Source organism: Cervus canadensis, chromosome 7 (assembly GCF_019320065.1).
Source record: "Cervus canadensis isolate Bull #8, Minnesota chromosome 7, ASM1932006v1, whole genome shotgun sequence".
In the NCBI taxonomy this organism is placed as follows: Eukaryota; Metazoa; Chordata; class Mammalia; order Artiodactyla; family Cervidae; genus Cervus; species Cervus canadensis.
The window spans coordinates 28775431-28803026 of NC_057392.1; the positions used below are offsets into that span (position 1 = coordinate 28775431).

A 27596-nucleotide genomic window follows, 5' to 3' on the forward strand; every position below is an offset into this window, starting at 1 on the left:
CTTTAGAAGCCCTTCTCTTCCCTTCCAGCTAAAGCACATCAATCATTATCTATCCTATTACCCTGTCTACTTTCTTTATGATACCCATTACTTCCTGAAATTACTTTATTCATTTGTTCATGATCACAGCCTGTTTCCTGACACAGAGTGTCAGCTCCATGAAGGCAGAGACTTTGCCTAGTTTTCTGCTTCTGCCCAACTGAGGCCTGGTACATCACAAGATTTCAACAGAAAATTGTAAATGAAAGAGCTCTCAATATTTTTCCTTTGTTGAGCAGATTCTCTGTCAAAAAGTGCTTTAGCTTTCCTAATAGTCTTTTTACTACTCTACTTAGCCATTTTTTTAATTGGGTAGAAGAAAAAAATATATCTTTAAATTTAGGTTATATGCACAGTTACCTGGTTGAGTATGTGAAAAGGTCTCTAAAATACAAGACAATTTAGTCATTTCAAAAATATTTTCTTTCTTGATAGCTTGTTGGTAACTTATAGCTGTTGACACTACTTCAGGCTATGGGGAGTTGGCTCTTAAGAAATCAGAAATACTGAAAATAAGCTTGAGAATTAAACTATGAAGTCAACATATAAAGTATTAGGGCAAAGGTAATGCTGAAGCTGAAACTCCAATACTTTGGCCACCTCATGCGAAGAGTTGACTCATTGGAAAAGACCCTGATGCTGGGAGGGATTAGGGGCAGGAGGAGAAGGGGACGACAGAGGATGAGATGGCTGGATGGCATCACCGACTCGATGGGCATGAGTTTGAGTAAACTCCGGGAGTTTGTGATGGACAGGGAGGACTGGCATGCTGTGATTCACGGGGTCGCAAAGAGTCGGACACGACTGAGCGACTGAACTGAACTGAACTGAAGCAGTTATCTGCAAAAGACAAGTTTGATTCCCCAGACAGAAACATGTGATAGAGACCAGAATGAATTGATTTATATATCTAATAAAGAAAAATGGTGGTCAGTAATGAGGAAGAAAAAATTCAAGTCCCAGGGGATAACCATGGCAATGCCCATCCATCCCGTCCTGGAGCTGTGCCAGTCCAATACACTAGCCACTAGTCACATGTTTCTATTAAAATGTGAACTTAAACTGCTTAAAATTAAATAAAATTTAAAAGTCAACTCTTCAGTTGCAAAAGCCACATTTCAGGTGCTTAACAGTTCCATGTGGCTATTACATGGGACAGTGTAATTACAGAATATATCCATCTAAAAAGTTCAGTTGGACAGAGTTGAAGGAAAATGTGTCCCCTGGGGCAAGGTCTCACCTGCACAGTTATCTAGATATATAGATCTATATATTGGACTTTAAAATAGAATCATTCCCCTGACTAAATACCACAAGACATTTAAGTCATAAAACTAACTCCTTTGCTCTGATTCCACATCCTCCAGCAATCTTTTGCTTACAGTCTAGCTTCCCACTTGTATATATGTCTACAGGGAGAGACTGTATTTCTCAGAGGAGTATGGTCTTCACTGTCCAGGTCCCTGGCACTCTAGTTCCATTACAAAGATAATCATCAATCTTTTCTTATCCATCAGTCTCCTGGATTGGTTAATGTGAGATTTTCCTTCCTTTAATGAAGTTCTATTAAATAAATTGAAAACAGTAGTATCGGAGGTGGTGGACACAGCAGTGACTAAGTCAGTCGAGATTGGTTGTCTGTGTTTGACCATTTTGAAACTGCAAAGCTGGTTCTCTCAGTGCAGACCATGGCAAATTCACTGAGGTAGTGGTTCTCAGATATTGCTAGTGTGAGTTCGTTGGAGAGCTTTCTAAAATGCCTGCCCTACCTTCAGACACTGGTCATTGGATTGGGCCACTGAATTATTAGCAATCTCCTCAGGAAGCCCTGATAAATTTATAGTAGATACTGTGGGTGCTCCACCTATATCCCCTCAAATCCTTTACCATTTTTGTGTAACCAGTTCCTAGCACTTTCATTCCAACAGTTAGCACCAGTGTCTAGGGGTGGGTGGCTACTCAGGTTGTTGAAATCCTTTTTGCTTTTCACTTGAGCCAGCAGTGTCTGGAAATGAATATTTCCTCCTGTGTGCTGGAATATGAATCCTTTGGTTACATTGCCCCCTGAGTAGGACAACTCTAAGCTTTAACCCACACTGTCTCTAGAATGGTTCAGTGGAATTGGCCCTCCATGGGACTTTGCTTATCATCCTGCCATTCCTGGTCCCATATGCTCACTTCCCTACCGATCTCCAGTTTTCCTGGGTATATTTTTAATACATCAATTTTACATGAATCCTTATCTGACATCTACATCTGAAGAATCCAACCTAAGTCAGGTACCAATATTTGAGAGCCACAGAATGAATGCGAAGCCACTTACTGAGGCTTTATGGAAGATAAGGATACCCTTGTCCTAGCCCTGGTCCCATTTCTTCCCATTTAGAAATTCTATAATGGCAACAATAGTTTTTGTCACGTAATTGCAAACTCTCTGAGATAAACCACACTACACATCCCCCTATGCCTTAAACTTGATACTACAACAAAGCAGCTGCCACTCTGAAGGACTGCTGTCTGCATCATGCAGGAGGTAACAGGATACTGGTTCTTTGCTGCTGCCGTGTAATGTATATATGCAAGAGGAAAGTGAGGGCTGGCCCAGGACTGCATCCTTACACTTTCAGTTGACTAACGTGAATTTAAAATTAACCTTTAATGTGATTGGAGGATTCTTTTCCAGGTGGGTACTGCCAAATTTGAATCCAATTGTTTGAAAGCATTTTATTGCAGGGAAATGTGTGAAGACAGCAGATAGCTCAGAAGTAGATAAACTCAAAGCCACATCGAGTATCTTTTGTCTGTGTGTCCTGGCACCTTTGAAAAGAACTTGGTAAGGCTATAGCAGATTCAGTTGTGGATAAAGATATAAGTACAATGATGATCCCTGCTAAGATCTTCATAAGAGCAGAATACTGGCAACAACCTCTATATCCAACAATTTAGGCTATATCAAACAAATTATGTTATACCCAGAGGATGGAATATTACTTCCAACCTAAAAAGAATATTGTCAATGAACATTAAAGAGGTGGACAAAAGTTCATGGTATAAGGTTGATAGAAAAGGGAGTAAGGCATATCATCCTGGTTATCCCTAACATCCATTCTCTCTTCTAAACTAATTTAGGCCCCAGTAATTTGCCGAGGTACTTGGCTGCCCCAAGTAAAGATTACATTAATGAGGAGTGATATGTGACTAAGTTCTGGCCAAGGGGATATAAGCAAAGATGGCATGTGTAATTCCCGGGAATATCTTTGAAGAAAAGGAGGGGGAAGCCTGCCTTTTCCTTCTATTTTATCATTCTAGTTGCTGGATGTGAATGTAATGCCAGGAGCAGTTATCTTGGATTATGATACTGGGAATAGAGACCACAAACAAGAAAATAGCTTAGACACTGACACTGGTGTACCATTCAGCTCTTAATACCTACCTTAGGACTTATTTGTGAAACAGAAAATAGTTTTATCATATCTAAATCATTGTTATTTTTTTTTCCTTTTGTTAGTCACACTCAGAGGTAATGGTCAATGATACAACAAGTACCTAACAGTGTGTTCCTGCATTGTCCAATATGCCAGCCACCAGCATGTGGCTGTTAAAAATAAATTAAAACTAAGTTAAACTTAAAACTCAGTTCTTCAGTTCCACTAGCCACATTCCAAGTGCTCAATAGCCAAAGTTGGCTAGTGACTGCCTTACTGAACAGTGAAGACAAAGAACATTTCCATCATTACATTAAGTTCTTTTCAACAGCACTGATACCCATGTTACATCCTTTTTTAAAAATGTGTATGCATGTGTTTGTGTGTCCATGAGTGTAGAGAGAGAGAAGAGACTAAAAGATAAGAGAAATGTTAAGAATGGCTTTATCTGAAAGTTAAGACTACAGGAGATTTTTTTTTATGTTCATCAACACTATTAAACTATTTTATAATTACCATTTTTATATTTTATTCCTATATGACTTAACATGCTTAAAACCTCCATTGCAATCATTTAATAGCATTTAGGAAAGTCATAAGGTTTGAAAATTTATAAAGAGAAACTATCACCAAAATCTAACTTTAGAATATTTTCATAACTCCCAAAATTCCTATACCCAATTACAGTAAGTCCTTGAGCCTGACTCTGCTCCCACCCTTGACAACTGCTCCTATTACTTTTATAATATGAGAAGTATTTTTTAAAACATACCAGTTTTATCAAGTTCCACTTGTTCAGCCTGAGTCGAAATTTGGGACCATATTTCATTCTGGAGCTTTTTAAAGAAGTTCTTACTGTAATTATGCAAGTCTGCATAGGACCCTAGCATGGAGATGGTCTGTCCCGGAGGGTAAGACACTATTTCTTCTAACTGGGTCTTGTTGGCCCCTTCAATGCCCACGGCAAGAACAGTTACATCCTGCAGCCGGAGGTCGAGGGCCACCTCCCGCACATTGTCATCCGACGGCCTGTTAGTAACCAGGACTGCTATTTGGGGCACTCCTTGGGCCCGTCTGCTGCCATGTGATGCTGAGAAGCCTTCCCTCCTCATCTGCTCAAGGGCAGCTCCAGCAATGGATTTCCCAGCCTCCAGAGAAAGCTTCTGGATTTGCTTCTGAAATTCAGACAGGGTTGTGCTCGAGTTCAGAAGAGAAAACGTCTTGACTCTGTCACTGTAACTCATAAGTCCAAGCCGCAGGCAGTTGTTTTGCACATCCATGGAGGAGGTGATGTTCTTCAAGAAGTTCTGCAGAAGCCTTAGATTCTCTGTGGTCCCAACAGCCTCATCCACCAGAAACATGAGGTCGGCAATTGAATCTTTCTCACAGGCCCTGGGAAAGGGGACTATGGAGAGAGAAAAGGCAGGTAGGTTAGTACAGACCCCTGGCTCAGAGTGAGAAAGCCACCGTATAGATTGTCAGACGTCATTAGGGAAAATGGAGGGAGTCATGACAAATAGAGGTAGCAATTTTTTGCTGAAAAAAAATAAAAATAAGAATTCTGAGCAAAATTTGCCCTATGTTGGTGATGTGGGGTAAGAACTAAATTATCTGAGACATAAATAAGTTAGGGAAGGCCTCTCTGAAAGGATCACATTTAGGTTGAGAAAGGCGAAGAGAAAGATTCAGCTGCACGTTGTTTGAAAAAAAAAAAGAATAATTCTGGCAGAAAGAAAGGCTTGAAGTAGAAACAAGCAAGAAGCCCAGAGTAGCTGGAGCCGATGAGTGAGGGGAACAATGATGAGGTCAGAGGGAACCAGGTCCATTCATATGGGACTCACATGATCTTATTCGCATCTTTTAATTATCACCCTAGTTCCTGAAGGGAGACAATGAGCTCATTAAAATTTACTTAAAAGTAATTGTCCTAATACAGGAAATAGATAATGGTTCTTGGGCAAAGATAAAGCAGATAAGATAGAACAAAAAGAGTAGTTTTGATACATGAATTCGAGATAGAATGGAGGACTTGATGATAAATTAGATATATGGTAGGAGACAGAAAGTAGTGTTGAAAGCGCCTAGGTTTTTGATGTGAACAAGTGAGAGGATGTTGGTTGTGTCTTTTTCCAAGATAGGGGAGATAGGGGAAGAACAGGTTGGAGGGAGGAGTCAAGAGCTCTGTTTCAGACATGCTAAATTCGAGATCTATTGAAGATGCCAGGTAAGCAGTTGGTTGTATAAATCTGGAATGCAGGGGAGAGTATATCACATGCCCAGAAAATACCCACTCCAGGCACAGATGGGGGAACCACAACTGTGATAAGTGCAGCTGAGAGATAAGTTCAAATCTTGCCCAAAGCTACCCTAAGATAGTGAGCTCTAGAAGCCAAAAGACATATCTTACTTACCTCTATCTCTCCGGTACCTGGTGCCTGGTAGGAGCTCAGAAGTATTTGTGGAATTATAATTCTCATAAATCTACTAATGTACTCTGAACCCCCACATAGTTGGCTAAATAAAACTTTCAGCATGGCTTGCTCAGCTCAGCATTTATTTGCAAATAGCTATTACAAACTGTTTGCCAAACTCCATACAAGTCATATCACTCATATCATAAGGCCAACACTATTATCCTTACTTTATAGGTAAGGAAACTGGAGCTCAAAATTTAAGCAGCTTACTCAAGGCCCTTAGCAGCCAAGCCAGGGTTTGAACTCAGATTCCAAAACCCTTATTCTTAACCTCTAGGCTTCCCTGGTGGCTCAGGTGGTAAAGAATCTGCCTGCAATGTGGAAGACCTGGGTTCAGTCCCTGGATCAGGAAAGGAATGGCAATCCACTCCAATAGTCTTGCCTGGGGAACTCAATGAACAGAGGAGCCTTGTGGACTACAGTCCATGGGGTCACAAAGAGTCAGACATCACTGAGTGACTAACATTTTCACTTTCAAAGGGAAAGATAGGGTCCTGACAAGCAACCCTTTTTGAACCATATACTGCTGTGAAATAAATAAGGAGGAGTGAGAGAAACACGGTCAGTACCCAGAGCCTTCTATGAAGGTGGTAAAGCCCTACTGTCATGGAGACCTCAAGCTATCTACAGGGTTGTAAGATCTCCAAGGTTCCCAAGGTGAAGGGTCACATTCATTCATGTGCTTAGTCACTCAGTCGTGTCCGACTCTTTGGGACCCCATGGATGGTAGTCTGCTGGCTTCCCTTGTCCATGGGGATTCTCCAGGCAAGAATACTAGAGTGGGTTGCCACACCCGCCTCCAAGGGATCTTCCCAACCCAGGGATTGAACCCGGGTCTCCTGCATTGCAGGCAGATTCTTTACTGTCCCAGTCACCAGCGAAGGGTCACTGGAGGGTCTCTCTAGGAGGAGAAGTACATGTGCTCTGAGAACTTGCTACTTCCCCCAAGGCAGAAGGAATGAAGGCTGGGAAAAGTGGAGGTAAAAGTACTTCCTGGTGCTTCAGAGGCAACACTAACTGAACAGAGGCTGCCCAATACTTACCCAAACCCATTTCCTCCTCTTGCTCGCACAAGACTAGACATAGTTCCCAGCCTCACCTGCAGTTAGGTGTGGCCATGGGACTAAGATCTTACTAAAGAAATGTGAGCAGAAGTAATGTGTGCCTCTTCCAAGCTTAGCCCATAAAATCATCCCGTGAATGACCTTCCCTCTTTTTCCCCTTCACCAGCTTCATACCAATTCCCAGGGCACCTTGAAAGTAATATTTGAAGATGGAAGAGCCACCACCAGCCTAATTATTTGAATAGGAGCAAAACAACTGGTCAACCTGAGCACTAGTCCTATAATGTTACAAGGGAAATCAATAAACTTCTTATTCAGGAGGTCTACTTTTTATTAAGGCATAGCCTGGTCTGATTACAAAATCAACCCATAGTGATAGCCAAGGAATTGGTGAATGAGAGCTGGAAAAAAGTTTCAAGATCATTCCAACTTTAATATCTTACAAATGAGGGTGCTGATGCAAGGCTCACAGAGACAGAGATGACCCTACTTTCTCAAGTTCACAGTCAGCTAGTGCCATTGTCTGGATCTTTTTGACCTGTAGTAAGGGCACTCTTTACCACACTGAGTGGCTTCCTTGAGTCTTAGAACTAGATAGCACCTACTCAGAATAGCCTCTCATCATCAACTGAGCACAGAGGCAGCCAGAAAAATCCATTTGGTAGGAACTCTTTCTACCTTGCTCTGGATGGAATGGTTGGACCCCCTTAGCAGTGCAGTATACTTACTGGGTGCCTTCCATGTGTGTACTGACCTGTTCCACCTGCTCATCAACATTGCTTATGTGGCCTCCTGTCTCACGTCACCCTCTCTTTGGTAAGGCTTTCTAGGATTACCTCCTAAGTAAACTATATTTTTACTCAAAGGTCCTCTGTTTGGGGGTCTTATGGAGAACTTTCCTAAGACACAAATAAAGCATTTTTCAAATGAGAAGCTGTGGTAGCCTCCTTTTAGCTTTAGGGGATCAGGAATGAAAGTTGATGAGAAGGAGGTCTTCTACATTTCTGCATGAAATAGAGATTTCTCGTGGGTGGCACCCTAGAGATAATAGGAGATGGCTTTCTGGGTCAGAGTGCATAGGGGTAGGACACCTCTTCAACCAAGGACCTCCTTACCTTCTATATCAGAGTGGGCTACTCCATCTTTGTACTGAACTGCATCCTTGAGAATTTGCGTCATGTTTCTGGAGAATGTGCTGAGGTCCCTGGCCGTCCGGAGGCTGTAGTGGAACTGGCCCGTGGCCATGGCCTTCAGGGTCTTCTCAGACACCCCCTGCATCCCCACGGAGACGATCCTCACCCCATCTTTGCGCAGTGCTTCGGCAGCCTCTTCCACAGCATCTTCGGACTCGGCGGAAGCCAGGACCACTAGGATCGGGGGAAACAGTTTCTTGTCCCTCTCGCCTGAGAAGTAGGCCCTGTGCACCTCCTGGAGAGCGTTCCCAATCCGCAAGGAGCCCCCCAGGAACTCGAAGTTCTTCTTGATGTGATTCAACATGGGGCCCCTGCTCTTGAAGGCTCTGAGCAGGAACTCTCTGTGGAGCCCATCACTGTACTGGGCCAGGCCCACGTGGTACTTGTCAGCCTCTATGGGGAGGCTGCTGATCATCTTGTTGATGAAGGACTTCACAAACGGGAAGGACTTAATTCCCAGGCGGTCGGAGCTGTCCACGAGAAACACCACATCAGCATACTCAGGGCCTGGCCCTATCAAAATAAGATGACAACAAACCCAAATGAGGTGATGGTTTAGCCTTGGTATTTTAACCACATCTCCTCTGAGATTATGTCCTAGTATTAAGGGTAACTCAGAATCCCGAGGAAAGAGTCTTCTGGAGGTCAAACAGAGGAAACTGTACTTGTTTATGCTAAAATGTCAAACAAGAGAACTTCTGTAATGTTAACAACAGATTTTTCTTTCTCAACTCTGTGCCAAAGGCAACCAACTGACATTTTTGTTGTTGTTGTTTTTTGGTTTTTTGGAACCCCAAACAACTTGATATTGTACTAAAAGAATAAACAATGTGATACCAGAAAGTCGCCAAGTGGCCTGTGGATTAAAAGCAACTTTTATAACAGTATCAAGCAGAGAAGCAGCTATCTTGGGCTGGAGATCATAGAGGCAGATCTGAAACAGGAGCTTTTGATTGAGGGGAGGCAGAGGAAGAGAAGCAGGGTGTAGCTTGATTTGAGGAGACTCTGGTGCATCCTTTACACCAGAGCATCCCTCTTTGGCTCAAGAGGGATGGCTTAGTGGTAAAGAATCCACCTGCCAATGTAGAAAACAGTTTCCTTCCCTGCTTAGTGGTAAAGAATCCACTTGTCAGTCCAGGAAATAGGTTCGTTCCCTGGTTTGGGAAGATCCCTTGGAGAAGGAAATGGCAACCAACTCCAGTATGGTCGCCTAGGAAAGTACTGAATGAACAGAGGAGCCTGGCTGGCTGTGGTCCATGGGGTCACAAAATAGATGGACATGATTTAGTGACTAACAACAGTCAGTTATCAGCTACAGACCTTCCCCAAGAATTGGAGAGAAGGATTGGAGGGTTACAGGCATAACCTCCTGGGTAAGGTGGCTCTGGGAAAACCAAGGGCAATTCTCCTGAGAAAGCGAGGTACTGCTGTGAGCCATTGTAGGCAATATTCACAGCAACTAGGGGTGGGGGAATATATGCGTACCTCATAAAGAGCATCTGGATGATGGAAAAAAACACCAGTGTTGACTTTAGCAGAAATGGTCAGCCACCTCCATCCTCCCAATTAGTGATCTGCTCGTAAATGTTTAACTAAGCAGGATATTTCTTAAAAAGTGACCCTGATATCAGGAAATCTGAGGGTAGCACATGCAGAGTTAAAAATATTTCTTTGAGTGATGTGTTTATAAATACAAATAAATCTAGCTTTCATATTCTACATGTATAAGGAATATGAAAGCTTTTATATTAATTATTATATACATATAATTTCCTCTGTGGGGTTCCTTTTTTTCCCTTTTCTTTCATTTATTAAAGCCAAGTTGCAAACTGACCTATAAAACAAATGGGCTAACTCTATTCATAGAGACACAGAACATCAGGACTTCAAAAAAATCAGTGATTAATTGAAGTTTTTCTGGCCAGGTATACCATAACTCATGATTTTGCATCTAGTTTTCTATCATCTTTGAAAGCTTGAGTATGCTTGACATTGTATATCACCAACTACAAATAAATTCCGTCTACTTCGATTTTTCAGTAAAGAAATACATCCCTTGTTTCTATTAATTAAAATAAAGATTTGTTGAGACAAAAATATTTATTTTCCTAATAATAATAAACATAAAATATAGTGGTACCTGGGCTCTGATATGTCAGGGTTTCAGTCCAGAAGATCGGAACAAATATAATTAGCAGGATCTTCATCTTGTTAGTGAAGTTTTCTTGCTTTTATTCTGTTAAAAAAAAAAGCATGTTGTTCACCTTGTGAAAAATCTCATTGTTAAACAAGAAATAACTACTGAGAAAGTTGAGTTAGAACACAATATAACTGTAAACACTGTATTTGTCAAAGCAATGTCAAGTGAGTTTAAAACATTCATCAAGTGGAAAGTGTTAGTTGCTAAGTCGTATCTGACTCTTTGCGGCCCCATGAACTGTAGCCTGCCATGCTCCTCTGTCCGTGGAATTTCCCAGGCGAGAATACTGGAGTGGGTTGCCATTTCCTCCTCCAAGGGATCTTCCCAACCCAGGGATTGAACCTGAGTCTCTTGTCTTCTGCACTGGCAGGCAGATTCCAAGTCTCCATTGCAGGCAGATTCTTTACTGTCTGAACGACGAGGAAAGTATTCATCAAGTGTTTGAGTGTTTGTTGAAAATGTCTCTGTGTGTATGCATTTGCTCAGTCGGTTCCAACTCTTTGTGACCCCATGGACTGTAGCCCACAGGGCTCCTCTGTCCATGGAATTCTCCAGGCAAGAATACTGGAGTGAGTAGCCATTAACTTCTCCAGGGGATCTTCCCAACCCACGGATCAAACCTGCGTCTCCTGCATTGCAGGAAGAGTCTTTACCATCTGGGCCACCAGAGGAGCCCATTCGCTGAAAATAGATAATGTTAATGTTTGCTGTGTCCTTACCATGGCTCAGATATTTTTCTTAGTGCTCTTTAAGCATCATATTATTTAATCCTCCCAACCATCTTACTGAGGTACACCTACTATAACACATGACAGATAAGGAAACAGGCACAGGTGTCTTGGTATTGATAAGTGGTGAATCCAGCGTCCTAACCCAGACAGGTGATCATGGAGCCCAAACTTTAACCACAGTTCTATAAGCTCTATGCAAAATCTATGAACTCACAGAATTTACGAAGTCACTATTCTTGATTATCTATTTTCATGTCAACAATAACTATTGTATATGTTTACAACTTGGCTCAAAAATCCAACAGCTACCCACATTTCTTTCTTCATTAATCCCCGGTGAAAATTGTTCTGTCATTTGTGGTTATACCCAATTTTGTAAATTACTTTAACTTCAGTATTTCTCTTCATGAGCTCACAATCAATTAGAAATATTCTTCATGGGAAATTATAATCTTACAGAAATGCCGCCAAGTCAAAGTTGTTGCTTTGATTAATAGGGAAATACATAAAATAACCAATACTCAAGAATAGAGATGCCTTTAATGAAATACCTAAAGTATAAGGACTGTATTTTATTCTAGAGTTGACCTTTCAGCAGTTATTTTGAAATTGCTAATCATGCAGGAAGATTGAGGGAATCACTGGAAACTAGATTTGGAAGCCACCCTATGGATCATTTAGACTAAACCCTTATTTTGCCAAAAAGGAAATAGAGGCTCCCTGGTAGTTAGTAGCTGAATCACGTCATCAATGACTTTCAAATCTATAGTCATCATATTCTAACATATCATATATTTTACTTATTAATCAATTTTATTTTTAAGATATAATTCACATTCTACACAATTTTCCCTTTAAAGTGGACAATTCAATGTGTTTCAGTTTATTAGCAGGATTTGCATCAGTTATCAGTAATTCCAGAACATTTTAATGACACAAATATGACACCCCATACCCATCAGCAGTTACTAATTCTCCCCTCCCCAAAGTTCCTGGTAACCACTGATCTGCTTTCTTCTCTATGGATTTACCCATTCTAGACATTAATATAAATGGAACCATATAACATGTGGCCTTTTGTGTTTGGATTCTTTAACATAACGCTTTCAAGATTTATCCATGTTGTGACATTCTTTTTATGTTTGAGTAGCATGAGATGGCTGAAAGGCATCACCGACTCAATGGACTTGAGTTTGAGCAAACTCCAGGAGATAATGAAGGCTAGGGAAGCCTGGAGTGCTGCAGTTCATGGGGTTGCAAAGAATCGTACCTGACTTAGCCACTGAACAACAATATTCTACTGTATGGATATACAACTTATAAACAATCTATTCACCAGTTGTTGGATATTTGGATTATTCTACTTCTGGCTACTATGAATAATGCTGCTATGAATATTCATGTACAAATTTTTATGTGGATATATGTTTTCATTTCTTTTGGTAGACACCTAGAAGAATTTTTGATCTTATGCTAGCTTTATGTTTAACACTTTTAGAAACTGCCAAATTGCTTTCCAAAGTGGCTGCCTCATTTTACACTCCTACCAGCAGATATAAAGGTCCCAATTTCTCCACATTCTCACCAACACTTGTTATTGTGTATCTTTTTAAAAAAATTACACTTATAGGAGAACTCTCTGAAAACAAAAATTATTAATATGCTAATGGCTCTAATGAAAAAAGTATACAGCATGCAAGAACAGATGGATGATGTAAGCAACAAATTCAAGAGAGTAGAAACTCTGTAACAGAAGTGAAGAATGTCTTTGATGGACTCATTAGTAGACTGGACGTAAGCTAAGGAAAGAATCTCTGAGTTTGAGGATTTATCAATAGAAACTTCCAAAATTGAAAAGCAAAGAGAAAAATGGAACATTACATGTAAGAACTAGGGGACAACTATTGAAAGTATAATATATTTGTAGTGGAAATAACAGCAGGAGAAGAAGTATTTGAAACAGTAATGACTGAGAATTTCCTGCAAGTTAATGTCAGACACCAAACTACAGATCCAGGAAGCTCAAACAACATAAAAAGGAAAACTGCCCAAAACAAACAAACAAAAAATAAACGCATTATCTACAGAGGAGCAAAAATTACATCTAACTTCTCAGCAATCACACAAACAAAAGGAGGTTGGCACAGACTATTTTACTTATTTTACATTTTATTTTTTTCTGTGCTGGGTTTTCATTGCATTGTACAGGCTCTTTGTTGAGGCACACAGGCTTCTCTTGTTTTGGAGCATGGGCTCTAGAGTGCACAGTCTCAGTAATGGGTGCACAGACTTGGTCTCCCCACAGCATGTGGGATCTTATTTCCCCAACCAGGGATTCAACCCGTGTCTCCTGCATTGGAAGGCAAATTTTTAACCATTGGACCACCAGGGAAGTCCCAGGATTGGACTATCTTAAGTGTCGAGAGAAAAAGACCCACAAACCTGGAATTTTGCAACCTGTGAAACCATTTTCAAGAGTTGGTGGAGAAATAAAGACTTTCTCAAACAAAGAAAAAAAAATGAGAGAATTTGTTACTAGGAGACCTGATGTTCTTGCAAAAGAACATTTTGCAAGAAATGTTCAAAGAAGCTCTCAGAGAGAAGGAAAATAATATAGGTCAGCAATTTGGATCTCCATAAAGACACAAGTTATGTTTTCATCAGACACAGAAAGATGCACAGACACAGATGATTGTTAAAAAGGAAGACTTTTTATTGTACTCACAGCCTCTTAGAAACAAGAGGCAAGACGCGCCATGCAGGGCCACAGAGGGAAGTCCTGAGGAGATAGGAACAGGCAGAAAGAGGTGGGGAGGAGCCTCATCCTGGTTTTCCTGGGAGGCAGTGGGCAAGGCTAGGTGTGGCAAGCTACACAGATTTAGAAGTGAATAGTCTGAGAAATTTCAGTGGGGTCTGCATTGTAGGGGTGGTCCTTAGTTGCCAAGTACATGTTACTGGGGTGGCAAGGAAAGGTGAGTAGTGCCCGCAGAGTTCAAGAGCCCAATAAGAGGAGGCAGGAGAGGGTGTGGACTCAGAATTTATTGGTTTCTACATCTAAGGAATGTTAGCAGGCAAGTCCTACTATTTCTAGGAATTGGTTAATCCTGGGGAAGGGCAGTCCCTCCTTGGGTGAGCAAGCTCTCAGAAGCCAGAGCATCAAGAATACAGTACACACTACTGAATTTTTAGAATCAAACTTAAATATATAAATAATTTATTTTAAAAATTATTTATAAATAATTTATATAAAATATAAAAAATATAAATAAAATCAATAACTAACAAGGACCTACTGAATGGCACATTAAACTATACTCAATATTTTTTACAACCTATAAGGGAAGAGAATTTGAAAGAAAAGGATATATATATATACACAAATACATATATCTGAATCACTTTGATATACACTTGAAATTAACACAACATTGTAAATCAGCTATATTTCAATTTAACAAAAAGGAATATAGAACATAAGAAAATACTGTTAATACAAGAACAATAAAGAGGGAATAAGTGAAGTTAAAATTAAGACTTTTATTTTTCTTATTCTTTAATTGATCTAACAGATAAGAGCTTGCTCAAAATAGTAGCAACAACAATGTATTTGGTGATTATGCCTTTTATATATTTGAAGTGAATGACTCAATAATACACTGATTATTGACAGGAGGGAGAAGTTAGGGATGCTTGGTTATTAAAAGGTACTTGCAATTCCCATGAAGTAATATAGTGTTATTTGAATTAGCTGTAAATACCCAGGGCAAATTTTAAGGCAACCACTAAAAGGGTTTTTTTAAAAAGATAATTGATACACTAAGAAAGAAAAAATGGAATCATACAAAATTCTCAATTAATTAAAAAATCAAAAGACATAAAAAGAGTATAAGACACAAATATAAAGAACAAGTAGGAAACAAGTAGGAAACTAACAAATGTAGGTATGTATGGAAACCCAACTATATCAATAATCACTATAAATGCCATTGGTCTAATTACTTCCATTAAAAGACAGCAATTATTAGAATGTATCCAAAAAAGACCCTATTATATGTAGTTGAAGCCCACTTTAAGTATGAAGAACAAATAGAGTAAAGAAAGTGGACGGAAAAAATATGCTAAAAGATAGAACAATGCTATTAATTTCAGAAAAACAAACTTTTGAGTAAGGAAAATTATCAGTGATAAAGACAGACATTACAAAATGATAAGGGATCAATTCTCCAAGAAGACATAGTAATCCTTAATGTATATGCATCTAAAAACAGGGCATCAAAATCAGTGAGACAAAAACCAATACAATTGTAAGGAGAAATAGATCAATGCATTATTATAGTAGAAAACTTCAACATCCCTCTCTCAGAATTGGGCAGATCCAGCAGAGAGAAAATCAGTAAGGAAACCATTGCACATTTTTTAACATAATTGACAACTATAAAATATGTTATTCAACAATTGTGAATATGTATTCTTCTCAATCTCACATAGAGCATTCACTAAGATAGACCACATTCTAGGCCATAAGACACACTTTAACAAATTTAAAGAAATACACATCATACAATGTCTGCTTTTAGACCACAGTGGAATTAAACTAGAAATCAACAATGATAATTAGAAAGTACCAAAATGCTTGGAGATTAAACACCACATGTTTAAATAACACAAGGGTTACAGACAAAATTTCAAAAACAAATTTTAAATACTTTGAACTAAATAAAAATGAAAAAACAGCTTATCCAAATTTGTGGAATGCAGCAAAACTAGTATTTTAAAGGGAAATCCAGAGTATTGAATGCATATTTCAGAAAAGAAGAGAGATCTAAAATCTATCAGCTAAGCATCATATAAGCATCTGCTTTAGGAAAATTTTTAAAAAGAAGAGAAAATTAAATCCAAAGAGAGGAAAGGGAAAATTTTTTTAATGCAACAGAATCAATGACATTGAAAACAGGAAATAGAGAAAAAAAATCAGCAAAACAGAAAGTTGATTCTTTGAAAAGATCAAGTAAATCTATAAACCTCTAGCCAGCATAACTAAGAGGAAAAGGGCACAAATTACTAACATCAGAAGTTACATCACTTGGGACATCACCTGGATGACATGGACATCATTGTTACTGTTGTTCAGTCACTAAATCATCTCCAACTCTTTGCAACCCCGTGGGCCATAGCACACCAGGCTCCTCTGTCCTCCACTGTCTCTCAGAGTTTGCTCAAATTCACGTCCATAGAGCTGGCGATGCTGTCTAACCATCTCATCCTCTGCCCCCACCCCCTTCTTTTGCCATCAAACTTTCCTAGCATTACGGTCTTTTCCAGTGAGGGGGCTCTTTCCATAAGGTGGCCAAGGTATTGGAGCTTCAGTTTCAGCACCAGTCCTTCCAACGAATAGTCACAATTCATTTCCTTTCAGATTGACTGGTTTTATCTCCTTGCTGTCCAAGGGACTCTCAAGAGTCTTCTCCAGCATCACAATTTGAAAGAATCAACTTTTGGTGCTCAGCTTTCTTTATGGTCCAACTCTCCCATCTGTACATGACTACTGGAAAAAGCATAGCTTTCACAATACAGACTTTTGTTGGCAAAGTGATGGCTATGCTTTTTAGCACACTGTCTAGGTTTGTCATAGCTTTCCTTCCAAGGGACAAGTGTCTATCAATTTCATGGCTATAGTCACCATCTGCAGTGATTTTGGAGCCCAGGAAACTAAAATCTGTCACTGCTTCCACTTTCCTTCCTTCTATTTGCCATGAACTGATGTAACCAAATACCATGATATTAGTTTTTTCAAAATTTGAATTTTAAGCCAGCTTTTTCACTTTCTTCTTTCACCCTCAAAGAGGCTCTTTAGTTCCTCTTCACTTTCAGCCATTTGAGTGGTATCATCTGCATATCTGAGGTTGCTGATATTTCTCCTGATAATATTGATTTCAGCTTGTGATTCATCCAGCCCAGCATTTCACATGAGGTATTCTGCATAGAAGTTAAATAAGCAGGGTGACAATATTCAGTCTTGTTGTACTCCTTTCCCAGTTTTGAACCAGTCCATTGTTCCATGTCTGGTTATAACTCTTGCTTCTTGACCTGCATACAGGTTTCTCGGGAGACAAGTCAAGTTGTCTGCTACTCCATCTCTTTAAGAATTTTCCACAGTCTTGTGAACCACGCAGCCAAAGGCTTTAGCATAGTCAATGAAGCAGAAGTAGATATTTTACTGGAATTCCCTTGCTTTCTCCATGATACAGTGAATGTTGGCAATTTGATCTCTGGTTCCTCTGCCTTTTCTAAACCTTACAAACCCAGCTTGTACATCTGTAAGTTCTCAGTTCACATACTGCTAAAGCCTAGCTTGAAGGATTTTGCTGCTGCTGCTGCTGCTAAGTCGCTTCAGTCATGTCCGACTGTGTGTGACCCCATAGACGGCAGCCTACCAGGCTCCCCCATCCCTGGGATTCTCCAGGCAAGAATACTGGAGTGGGTTGCCATTTCCTTCTCCAATGCATGAAAGTGAAAAGTGAAAGTGAAGTCGTTCAGTCATGTCTGACTCTTAGTGACCCCATGGACTGCAGCCGACCAGGCTCCTCCATCCATGGGATTTTCCAGGCAAGAGTACTGGAGTGAGGTGCCATTGCCTTCTCCTAAAGGATTTTGAGCATAATCTTATTACCATGTGAAATGAGCACAATTATATGATATTTGGAACAGTCTTTGGAACTGCCCTTCCTTGGGATTGGAATGAAAACTGACCTTTTCCAGTCCTGTGGCAACTGCTGCTTTCCAAATTTGCTGATATATTGAGTGCAACACTTAACAGCCACATCTTTTAGGATCTGAAAGAGCTCAGCTGGAATTCCATCACCTCCACTAGCTTTGTTCATAGTAATGCTTCCTAGAGCCACTTGACTTTATATTCCAGGATGTCTGGCTTAGGTAAGTGACCACAACATTGTGGATTACCCAGGTCATTAAGACTGTTTTTGTATAGTTCTTCGGTATTCTTGTCATTTCTTCTTAATCCCCTCTGTTTCTTACTGTTCTGTCCTTTATCATGCCCCATCTTTGCATGAAATGTTCCCTTGATCTCTCAAATTTCCTTCAGGAGATCTCTAGTTTTTCCCATTCTATTGTTTTCCTTTATTTCCTTGCATTGCTTATTTAAGAAGGCCTTTTTATCACTCCCTGCTGTTCTCAGGAACTCTGCATTCAGTTGGATATATCTTTCCCTTTCTCCCTTGCCTTTTTTTTTTTTTTTGAGCCAGCTTAGACAAAAGCCGTTTAATTGACAGTATACAACTTTCCAAAATATATTTTTGTAAGAAAATGGCAATAAGTAATAATTTTTACAAACAGGTTTCTTAGTAAATTCCAGTGTACTTTAGACTCCTGTCTACTAAGACACAGCTCCTCCAGTCTCCTGAGCAAACTCTTTTAACATTCACTAATTGTTTTAAAAAGACGTGGAGTACATAGTAATCCCCTCCTGTGACTCAGGGTAGGGTTTTCGCCAAACTTGAGTTAATCAGCTAATGACAATGATGAAAAACCATTGCTTTACTTTCGCCCCCCTCTGCCTTCCCATCTTGTTCCCTTTGATCCTTAGTCCTATATGTAGAAACTATTCAAAACTATTCTTGGCAGAACACAATTGTCCATTTAAGTCTTAGACCTAAATAAGCCACAGACCAGTAAGGTTCCTGTTTTTGTCTTCATGCTCTCCCTACCCTTGCTGCCGATCTCCTTGGTATCACTCTGCTGCCTGCCCTTAATTAGCAGGCCTTAATTTGTTGGTTTCTTCCTGAGGCACACAGCACTGGACAGTTTTCCAGTCCAGGTTTTAAGCCTGTTTTCTGTCACTAAATATGTGAGTTTCGCCAGGTAACTTTATCTTTCTGGGCTTCAGACTCTTCTTCTGTTAAAAAAATAAAGATTGGACTGGGTTCTAAAACCCCTCTTCCCCACCAGGTTGCATACTGACTACAACCCTTATTGTAACATGCTGGGACTTTACAGGGAGGGGATGAGGACCATATTTAAAAATAAAAATGCCCAGTCTGCAAGACAAATACTTCATCATCAGCCTATCTCGTATTTCATTTTTCACTGAAGAAAAACAAAAGCTTGTTATTTCTAGTAAAATAGACATTTACATTCCTGTTTAGAGGGAAAAAAGCCTTCTCTCTTAACAAAGGTTTTTTCGAAGTATAGTCACTCAAAGCAGTGCAGGGTGGATTAACATGTGGCTGTTGTATTTACATTATCAAAAAATACGTATATGTGTATCAGCTGGAACTGGTTTTTCAAAGTTTCTCCAGTATATTGTCAAAAAGATAAATGCTCAAGAAGTGATTTAAATAAACTTTCTGCTAGCTTTCCTTATCAAGAAGGGAAAGAACAGTCTTGCATCTAGACTAAACCCGTATCTTGTCCTATGACGCAAAAGAATATTCTGTGCCCCCTTCATAAGCATTGCTGTGTCTGTCCCCCCTGACATGAGAGTGTGCTTCCCCCTGGATCTCGTCCAGTCATCAGATTCATGGTTTCTGGCCTTTCATGAAGTTTAGGGAAACCAGTGTGCCACCGAAATAAAAGAGTTTATAATCTCTGGCACAACTTGTTTCAAGTCAATGCTGAATTCCCAGCTTTCTTCTCTCTTCTCAGCCCCAGAATCTGAATTAACCAGATAGCATCAGAGACCAGCAAAGATGTGGGAAGAAGATGACCACTACAGATGCATGGCGATATGGTCTTTGACATAGGTGGCAAGAGCAAGCCAGGGCAAGTTGCCCAGAAGGCTAGAACAATACAGTTCAGATGCACCCAAAGAAGGAGCCTCTGAGCCAGCCCAGAGCTTGTCAAGGCTGACTCTGGACAGAGCCACAGTCATTCCTCTTGACCAAGCCTCATTTTTACTCTCTGGTCCTTGCCAGTCACCTTCTCGCTCCCCAAGAGGCCGGTGGGTTATGGCCTTTGATTGGTTTCCAGAATGTATTTGCTGTCTCTGTCTAAACCTGGCTGGTGAAATGAGACCCAGAATCAGCAAAGGAGTAATCCAGGCTGGCCTGTCCCACGGTGGCCATGATAGAAACCCACTGGGTAGAAAGAACCAAATGTTGGGTAGGAAAGAAGCAAACAGATCTTTTCCCAGTGAGACAGCATTTTCCTCTGCTGCTGCTGCTGCCATAGGAAATGGCAACCCACTCCAGTGTTCTTGCCTGGAGAATCCCAGGGAAGGGGGAGCCTGGTGGGCTGCCGTCTATGGGATCACACAGAGTCTCCCTTGCCTTTTACTTCTCTGCTTTCCTTAGCTATTCGGAAAGTCTCTTAGACAGCCACTTTGCCTTCTTGCATTTCTTTTTCTTTGGGATGGTTTTAGTCACTGTCTCCTGTATAATGTTATGAATCTCTGTCCATAGTTCTTCAGGCAATCTGTCTACCAGATCTAATCCCTTAAATCTATTCATAACCTCCACTGTATAATCATAAGGAACTTGATTTAGGTCATACCTGAGTGGCCTAGTGGTTTTCCCTACTTTCTTCAATTCAATTGCCCTAAGGAACTCAAGATCTGGACATGGACATTAAAAGGATATTAAATTCCATGACTGCAAGGACGATTATGAACAACTCTATGTTCACAAATTTATAACCTGGATGAAGTGGACAAATTTTGAAAGACACAATCTGTCAAAACTCACACAAGAAGAAATAGACAATCAGAATAGGTCACATCCATTAAATAAATTGAATCAACAATTAATGACCTTCCAAAATTGAATGCACCAGGCTCAGACAGGTTCACTGATAAATTCTACCAAACACTTATGCCAGTTCTTTATAATTTCTTCCAAAAGATAGAAGCAGAGAGAATACTGCCTAAATCATTCTATGAAGCCAGAATTACCCTTATACCAAAGCCAGATAAAACATTACAAAAAAAAAAACACTACAGACCAGTATCTTATATGAATGTAGATGCAAAAATTCTCAAAAAAAGTTAGCAAATCAAAGCCAACAATGTATGAAAAGAACTATACACCATGATGAAGCAGAATTTATCTCAGGAATGCAAACCTGGCTCAACATTCAAAAATCATTTATATAATTCATCACATCAAATACATAAAGAAAAATATGAAGTAGGAATAGAGGGACTTTTCTTAACATTTGCATACCAATTGGAAAGGAAGAAATATACCTGTCTTTATTTGCAGATAATATGGTTATCTATGTAGAAAATCCCAAAGAATCCACAAAAAATTCCTGGAACTATGGTAGCAGGATAAAAAGTTAATATACAAAGCCTATTACTTTCCCGTATTCCAACAATGAACAGTTGGAATTTTAAATTAAAAACACAATGCCATTTATGTTAGTATCTCCAAAACTTAAATACTTAGGTATAAATTTTTAAAATATATATAGGATCAATATGAGGAAAACTGTAACACTCTGAGGAATGAATTAAATAAATGGAGAAGTATTCCATGTTTATGGATAGGAAGACTTAGATTGTCAAGATACCTGTTATTCCCAACTTGATCTATAGATTCAATGCAACCCCAATCAAAATCCCAACAAGTTACTTTGTGGATACTGACAAACTGATTCTAAAATGTATACAGAGAAGCAAAAGACCCAGAATGGCTTACAGAACATTGAAGAAGAACAAAATCAGAAGCCTGACACTGACTTCAAGAATTTTTATAAAGTTACAGTAAGCAAGACAGTGTGGTATTGGTAAAAGAGTGGGTCAGAATAGAGAGCCCAGAAACAGGCTCACACAGTCAATGATCTTTGACAAAGAAGCATGGACAATAAAATGGAGAAATGACCTATTTTTTCAACAAACCATGCTGGAAAAACTAGACATTCACATGCTCCAAAAAAAAGTAATCTAGACCCAGACCTTATACCCTCCACTAAAATTAAGTCAGTGTAGGCCATAAACCTAAAAGTAAAATGTAAAACTATCAAACTCCTAGAAGGTAGCATAGGAGAAAATCTGTTTGACCTCAGGTTTGATAATGACTTTTTTAGATACCATTTCAAAGGCAAGATCCATGAAAGATATAATGCATAAGCTGGGCTTCATACAAAACTCTTGCTCCACACAAGACACTGTCAAGAGAATGGGAAGACAAGTCACAGACTGAGAAAAAAAAATGTGCAAAACATGTATCTGACACAGGACTGCTATCCAGAATATACAAAGAACTCTTAGAATTCAACAATAAGTAAAAGAACAACACAATTAAAATGTGGGCAAAGATCTCACCAAAGAAGACCCACTAGAATACAAATAAGCATATGAAAGACAGTCCATATTGTGTATCATTAAGAATGGCAAATTAAAACAATCAGGTAATGTCACACATCTATTAGAATGGCAAGAATCCAAATTATTGACAACCAAAATGCTAGCATGGATATGAAGCAAAACAAACTCTCATTTATTGCTGATGGGAATGCAAAACAGTACAGCCCTTATGGAAGAGACTTCGTTAGTGTCTTACAAAACTAAACATATCCTTACCATATGATCCAGCCATCACACTCCTGCGTATTTAACCAAATGAGTTGAAAACTTATACTCACACAAAAATATGCACATGGATAAGTTCATGGTAGCTTTATTCATAATTTCCAAAGCTTGGGAGCAACCAAGATGTCTTTCAATAGGTGAATGCATAAATACATTTTGGTACAATGGATAAACACATTTTGGTACAACAGACCATGGAATATTAGTGGTAAAAAGAAGTGTGTAACAAGCTATGTAAAGATTTAGAGGGATCTAAAATGAATATTAATAAGTGAACGAGCCAATTTGAAAAGGCTACATTCTGTATCTATACGACAGAGGATGAGATGGTTGGATGGCATCACCAACTCAATGGACAGAGTTTGAGTAAACTCTGGGAGTTGGTGATGGACAGAGAGGCCTGGCGTGCTGCAGACCTTTGGGTCACAAAGAGCCAGACATGACTGAGCAACTGAACTGAACTGAACATTCCATATGATTCCAATTCTATAATATTCTGGCAAAGGAAACTATGGAAATAGTGAGGAGACCAGAGGTTGCCAGTGTTTGTGGAGAGAAGGGAATGAAGCTATTCTCTATGATACTATAATGGTGGATATGTGTCATTATATACTTCCCAAAACCCACAGAATATGCAACACCAAGAGTAAAACCTGATGTAAATTATGGGCTTTGGGTGACAGTGATGTGTTAATGCAAGTTCATCAATTATAACCAATGAATCAGTGTGGTGGGGACGTGGCGGGGGGGACATGTGTATTCATGTGTGGGAGCAGGGAGCATATGGGAACCCCCTGTACATCCTGCTCAGTTTTGCTGTGAGCCTAAATAAGGGCCCTAGCTTGGGCATTAGGAATCTGTCAAGGATGATAAAAATGCTCTCTGTATTGATTGTGGTTAGATGGAAGTATGTATGTGCCAAAACAATTTTAAAAATACACTTAAAATGGATGCATTATATTGTATATGAATTATGCCTCAATACAGTTGATGTGCCCAGTTTGGATGATAGATTATGTGATCTTAAGCCTAGTGTACCAAGGGCAGGGAGGTGGGAGTGGTCTGACCTGGAATAGGCATAAAGGGGTGCATAGAAACTTTAAAAACATTAATAAACCCAAGTTGACCTGCTTCCTAGTATCCCAATGAGCTGGCAATTCTAATCAATATTGGTAACAATCTAATCCTTCTTAGCCACATGGACCATTTCCACTGCCCTTCCATGTTGTTAAACCACACGATACACATTCCCATACCTAGAGACAAAACTCATACCAATTTAGAAATAATCTTCCAGAAATCTTATGAATAAATGGGTCATGACCTATGACACTTGAATGCCAAGAGTCTGAATCTTGAAATTAGGATATTTTAGTCTAAGCTAAAATAGACCCATCATAGTACAAATTTGAGGAATCCAAAAATAAATCTAAAATTGTATGCTAAACGTGTGGCCTATTACTGTTTTCTGCACACTTTAGTAGCAGAATTATAAACAATTGGCATTGGAGCTCAGGAACCATACCCTTAACATTGTCAGCTGCTGAATTATTCATGAGGTCACTGTGTTACATTCATGCCACAGAAGGCAAATGTTTCTTGCAACTGGTGTCTATTTGGAAGAGCATACTATTTAGAGATATTTTTCCCTTAAAATTTCCTTTTTATCTTCATTCTCTTTATATTTTGTGTGAAGTCTGGCATAAAGATAATTTAATCTAAATATAGATTATTTGATGATTTTCCTTCTCTTAAACTTTTTAACTGACATAGTTGACATTCCTTCTTTAATAAAAAGAATTTGAAATACACAACTTCTTTCTTAAAAGTTCATGGTCAGGATGGTATTCAAAGTAAAATTCAGTTTATGAAGATGATTTTGTTTAACAGCATGAGTCCTAATACACTGAGCCAAGCATCAGGAAATTTTTCCTGGACTTTGTGTCCAATAAAGAAAACGTGAAAAGTGAAGTCGCTCAGTCGTGTCCGACTCTTAGCGACCCCATGGACCGCAGCCTACCAGACTCCTTCATCCATGGGATTTTCCAGGCAAGAGTACTGGAGTGGGGTGCCATTGCCTTCTCCGGCTATAACTACTCCATTCTGTACTCGCAAAATCAGCTGCGGACAATATGCAAACATACCAGCATGATTGCAGAATTGCTTTAGGACTTTGGTGGGGCCTAACAACTTCTGGCTCATGGGCTCCCTCCCAATATAAAAGTAAACTAAAAATTATATTTAAATAACTTTAGATACATGAATTTTTTGGCAAAAATTAATAGACTTTTGTGGGCTCTAACATTGCATTGTTTTCCTGATGTGAGAAAAAAAATCAAATGTTTTCACCCTAAAAAATTGATTTTTTTCTGTCTTTTAAAGACATTAAGGGATTTCATTGACTTCTGTGGGCCCTGTTCTTCTATGCCTTCTGTACTGAATGGATAAGTCAGCTGAAAACAGCTGTGTTTCAATAAAACTTTGTTTGGCAGCAGGCTGCCATCTTTGTATTAAATAGTTAGACAAGTTTAATATTATGATTTAATCTCTATTATCCTGCCTGGTAGGAGTTTTTAAAATTTTAAAACAATTGTTGGCTTAATTATTCTTCCTAAGTGTATCTACCTCATTCATACTTTATTAATATTCATATTAGCTGTTCATCTATTTTCTTATTTGAAATTCCATAATAACTGTCCCTGACCAGTATCATCATATAGTTGAAACCAGCATCTTTTCTGATTGGTCAACGATTATTGTTAACTACTGTTAATTCTGCTCTTGTATCTACCTTATTCTTCCTAACAGCTGTATAGTACTCCACTATACCAATGTATCCTAACTCATTTTGCCAACTCTCTATAGATGAATACTTAGATTGTTTCCAATTTTTTCACAATTCTGAATAATGTTGCAATAAATTCACAGCACATTGGGAAAAGTATTTTTACAGAAACACTTATTAGGAGTGGAAACTCTGGGTCAAAAGGAATGTATATCAAATTATAACCAATATTAAACAACTGCAACAAAAATGTGGTACTAAATTACATCTCCCTGGGAACATATGGGAGTCCTTATTTCTTCACCTTCTCATCACACACTGTTAAAGTTCTGGAGGGAAATTCATACTACCGCATGGCTCTCTGAATTCCTATAATTACTAGTGAGCTTGCAAATTATATTTCTCCTATGAACTATACACCTAAGATTCTTAAGAGCCATTTTCCCTCATCAGTGTTTGTCTTCTACTGACCTGGATACACTCTTAACATTCATGAATATACACAGTCCTGGGTGTTTTATATTTTTTGTTGTTATTATAAATTTCTTCTACTCACTTTACTAAGTGATTATTTATATTGGCCACATTCCTGAACTCTCTTGTTGAGTCATCTAGACTTTTTTGGTATGTTCTGAGTTTAAATGGAAATAATGATTATTTTGTCTCCTCCTTCCTAAATGTCTGTATATTACATTATCCTACCCTATTATATTGACCAGAACTTTGAAAGCAATGTTAAATAATAATGATGTGGATAATGTTCCTAACTTAATGGTAATATTTCAAATACATTAAAGTGCGATATGCTGGCTGTTAATTGGTAACGTATATTTCTAACTATGTGTATTGCTGATCCTGTTTGTGATGTCAGTTGCCTTGCTGCTCACAGTGTCCGCCTTGCTCGCTGAACCAGGGTAGGCAAGGCGCAAGATAAGAGGCTGGAAGAAAATGCGAGGAGCTGAAGGAGCTGCAGATGCATTTATTCTCTCCCGGCTGGCATGGAAGCCCTAACACCGCCTCTCTCCTGGCTGACGCAGCAGCCACAGCAGCAAACATAGCACCACACAACATAACCGCACACAGCCCTTCAGGGCTTTCCCAGGTGAAGCTTACACAGGCCTACTGTACACAGTAGCCCGCGACCAAGCAAGCACCTCATGACGCTCATGTGCAGTGCTATAATGATCTCAGCTGTTGCACAGTCATTATTTACAACACGTGGGGTGAGAGAGCCTGAACATGCCAGCCTGGCTGATTTGCCCGCTCCCTGCACTCCACCCCTTCAAGGTCTCTCGCCTCACATTCTACGCCCTGTTCATCTTCTGCGATTTCCCCTTGAGGGGGGAGTAACGCTGACCCTTGGGTTACTTCTTGCATCAGCTACAAGAAGCAGTTACATCCCCAACACATAGCAAAACCCAACTCCAGGTGTCACCTGGAACGCACGTTGCAGTCCTTGCCCTCACGGGGCTAGAAGAGCCACCCTCCACATGTGGAGTGCCTTATCTGCCAGGCCCAAGTTCCGTCCACTGTCTGTCCTTCTGAGATTGCAGGAAGGCCTCCGCAGAGGGAACCCCACCCCAGCGGGACTTTTATTAAGGACCCACAAAACACGCCACAGGTGCCGGGTCCACCAAAGAGGGGACTTTTGTGGCGTTGACAGCCCACCCACATATTCAAAATGCTTTGCAATAGGTCCTACTGTTCAGTGTGGAGTATGTTCACACTGTTCTAAGTCTGCAAGAGAATCAGAGGTCAGAAGCACAGCACAGACACAGCCTTTACACTTTACACCGTACACTGTCCTAAACTTGCAAGAGAGGAGAGGACACAGCCTTTACAGTACACCTCCGCACCAATCAGCCCACATTTGCATCCGCATAACCTGGATGGGGCCTTTACCAGCTCAGCTTGGCTTCAGGGTCTTCACAATCCTGACACTTTTTGCCTGCTGCTGCCCCTCTATTGGGAGAAGGCAATGGCACCCCACTCCAGTACTCTTGCCTGGAAAATCCCATGGACAGAGGAGCCTGGTGGGCTGCAGTCCATGGGGTTGCTAAGAGTCGGGACACGACTGAACAACTTCACTTTCGCTTTTCACTTTCATGCATTGGAGAAGGAAATGGCAACCCACTCCAGT

General features: G+C 39.7%; 1 protein-coding gene across 4 annotated transcripts in view; it reads right to left on the reverse strand.

Moving 5' to 3' along the window:
• COL6A5 (collagen type VI alpha 5 chain) overlaps nt 1–27596 on the reverse strand; it is a 156252-nt gene that overhangs the window by 115265 nt on the left and 13391 nt on the right. For all 4 annotated transcript variants that reach the window (XM_043474754.1, XM_043474753.1, XM_043474752.1 and 1 more), the window contains exons 2-4: nt 10336–10431; nt 8118–8708; nt 4237–4869 (exon numbers count right to left, since the gene is read on the reverse strand). In XM_043474754.1, the coding sequence (XP_043330689.1) occupies nt 4237–4869; nt 8118–8708; nt 10336–10402 (1291 nt within the window). In that variant the 5' untranslated portion in view covers nt 10403–10431. The remainder of the gene's footprint in view (nt 1–4236; nt 4870–8117; nt 8709–10335; nt 10432–27596) is intronic.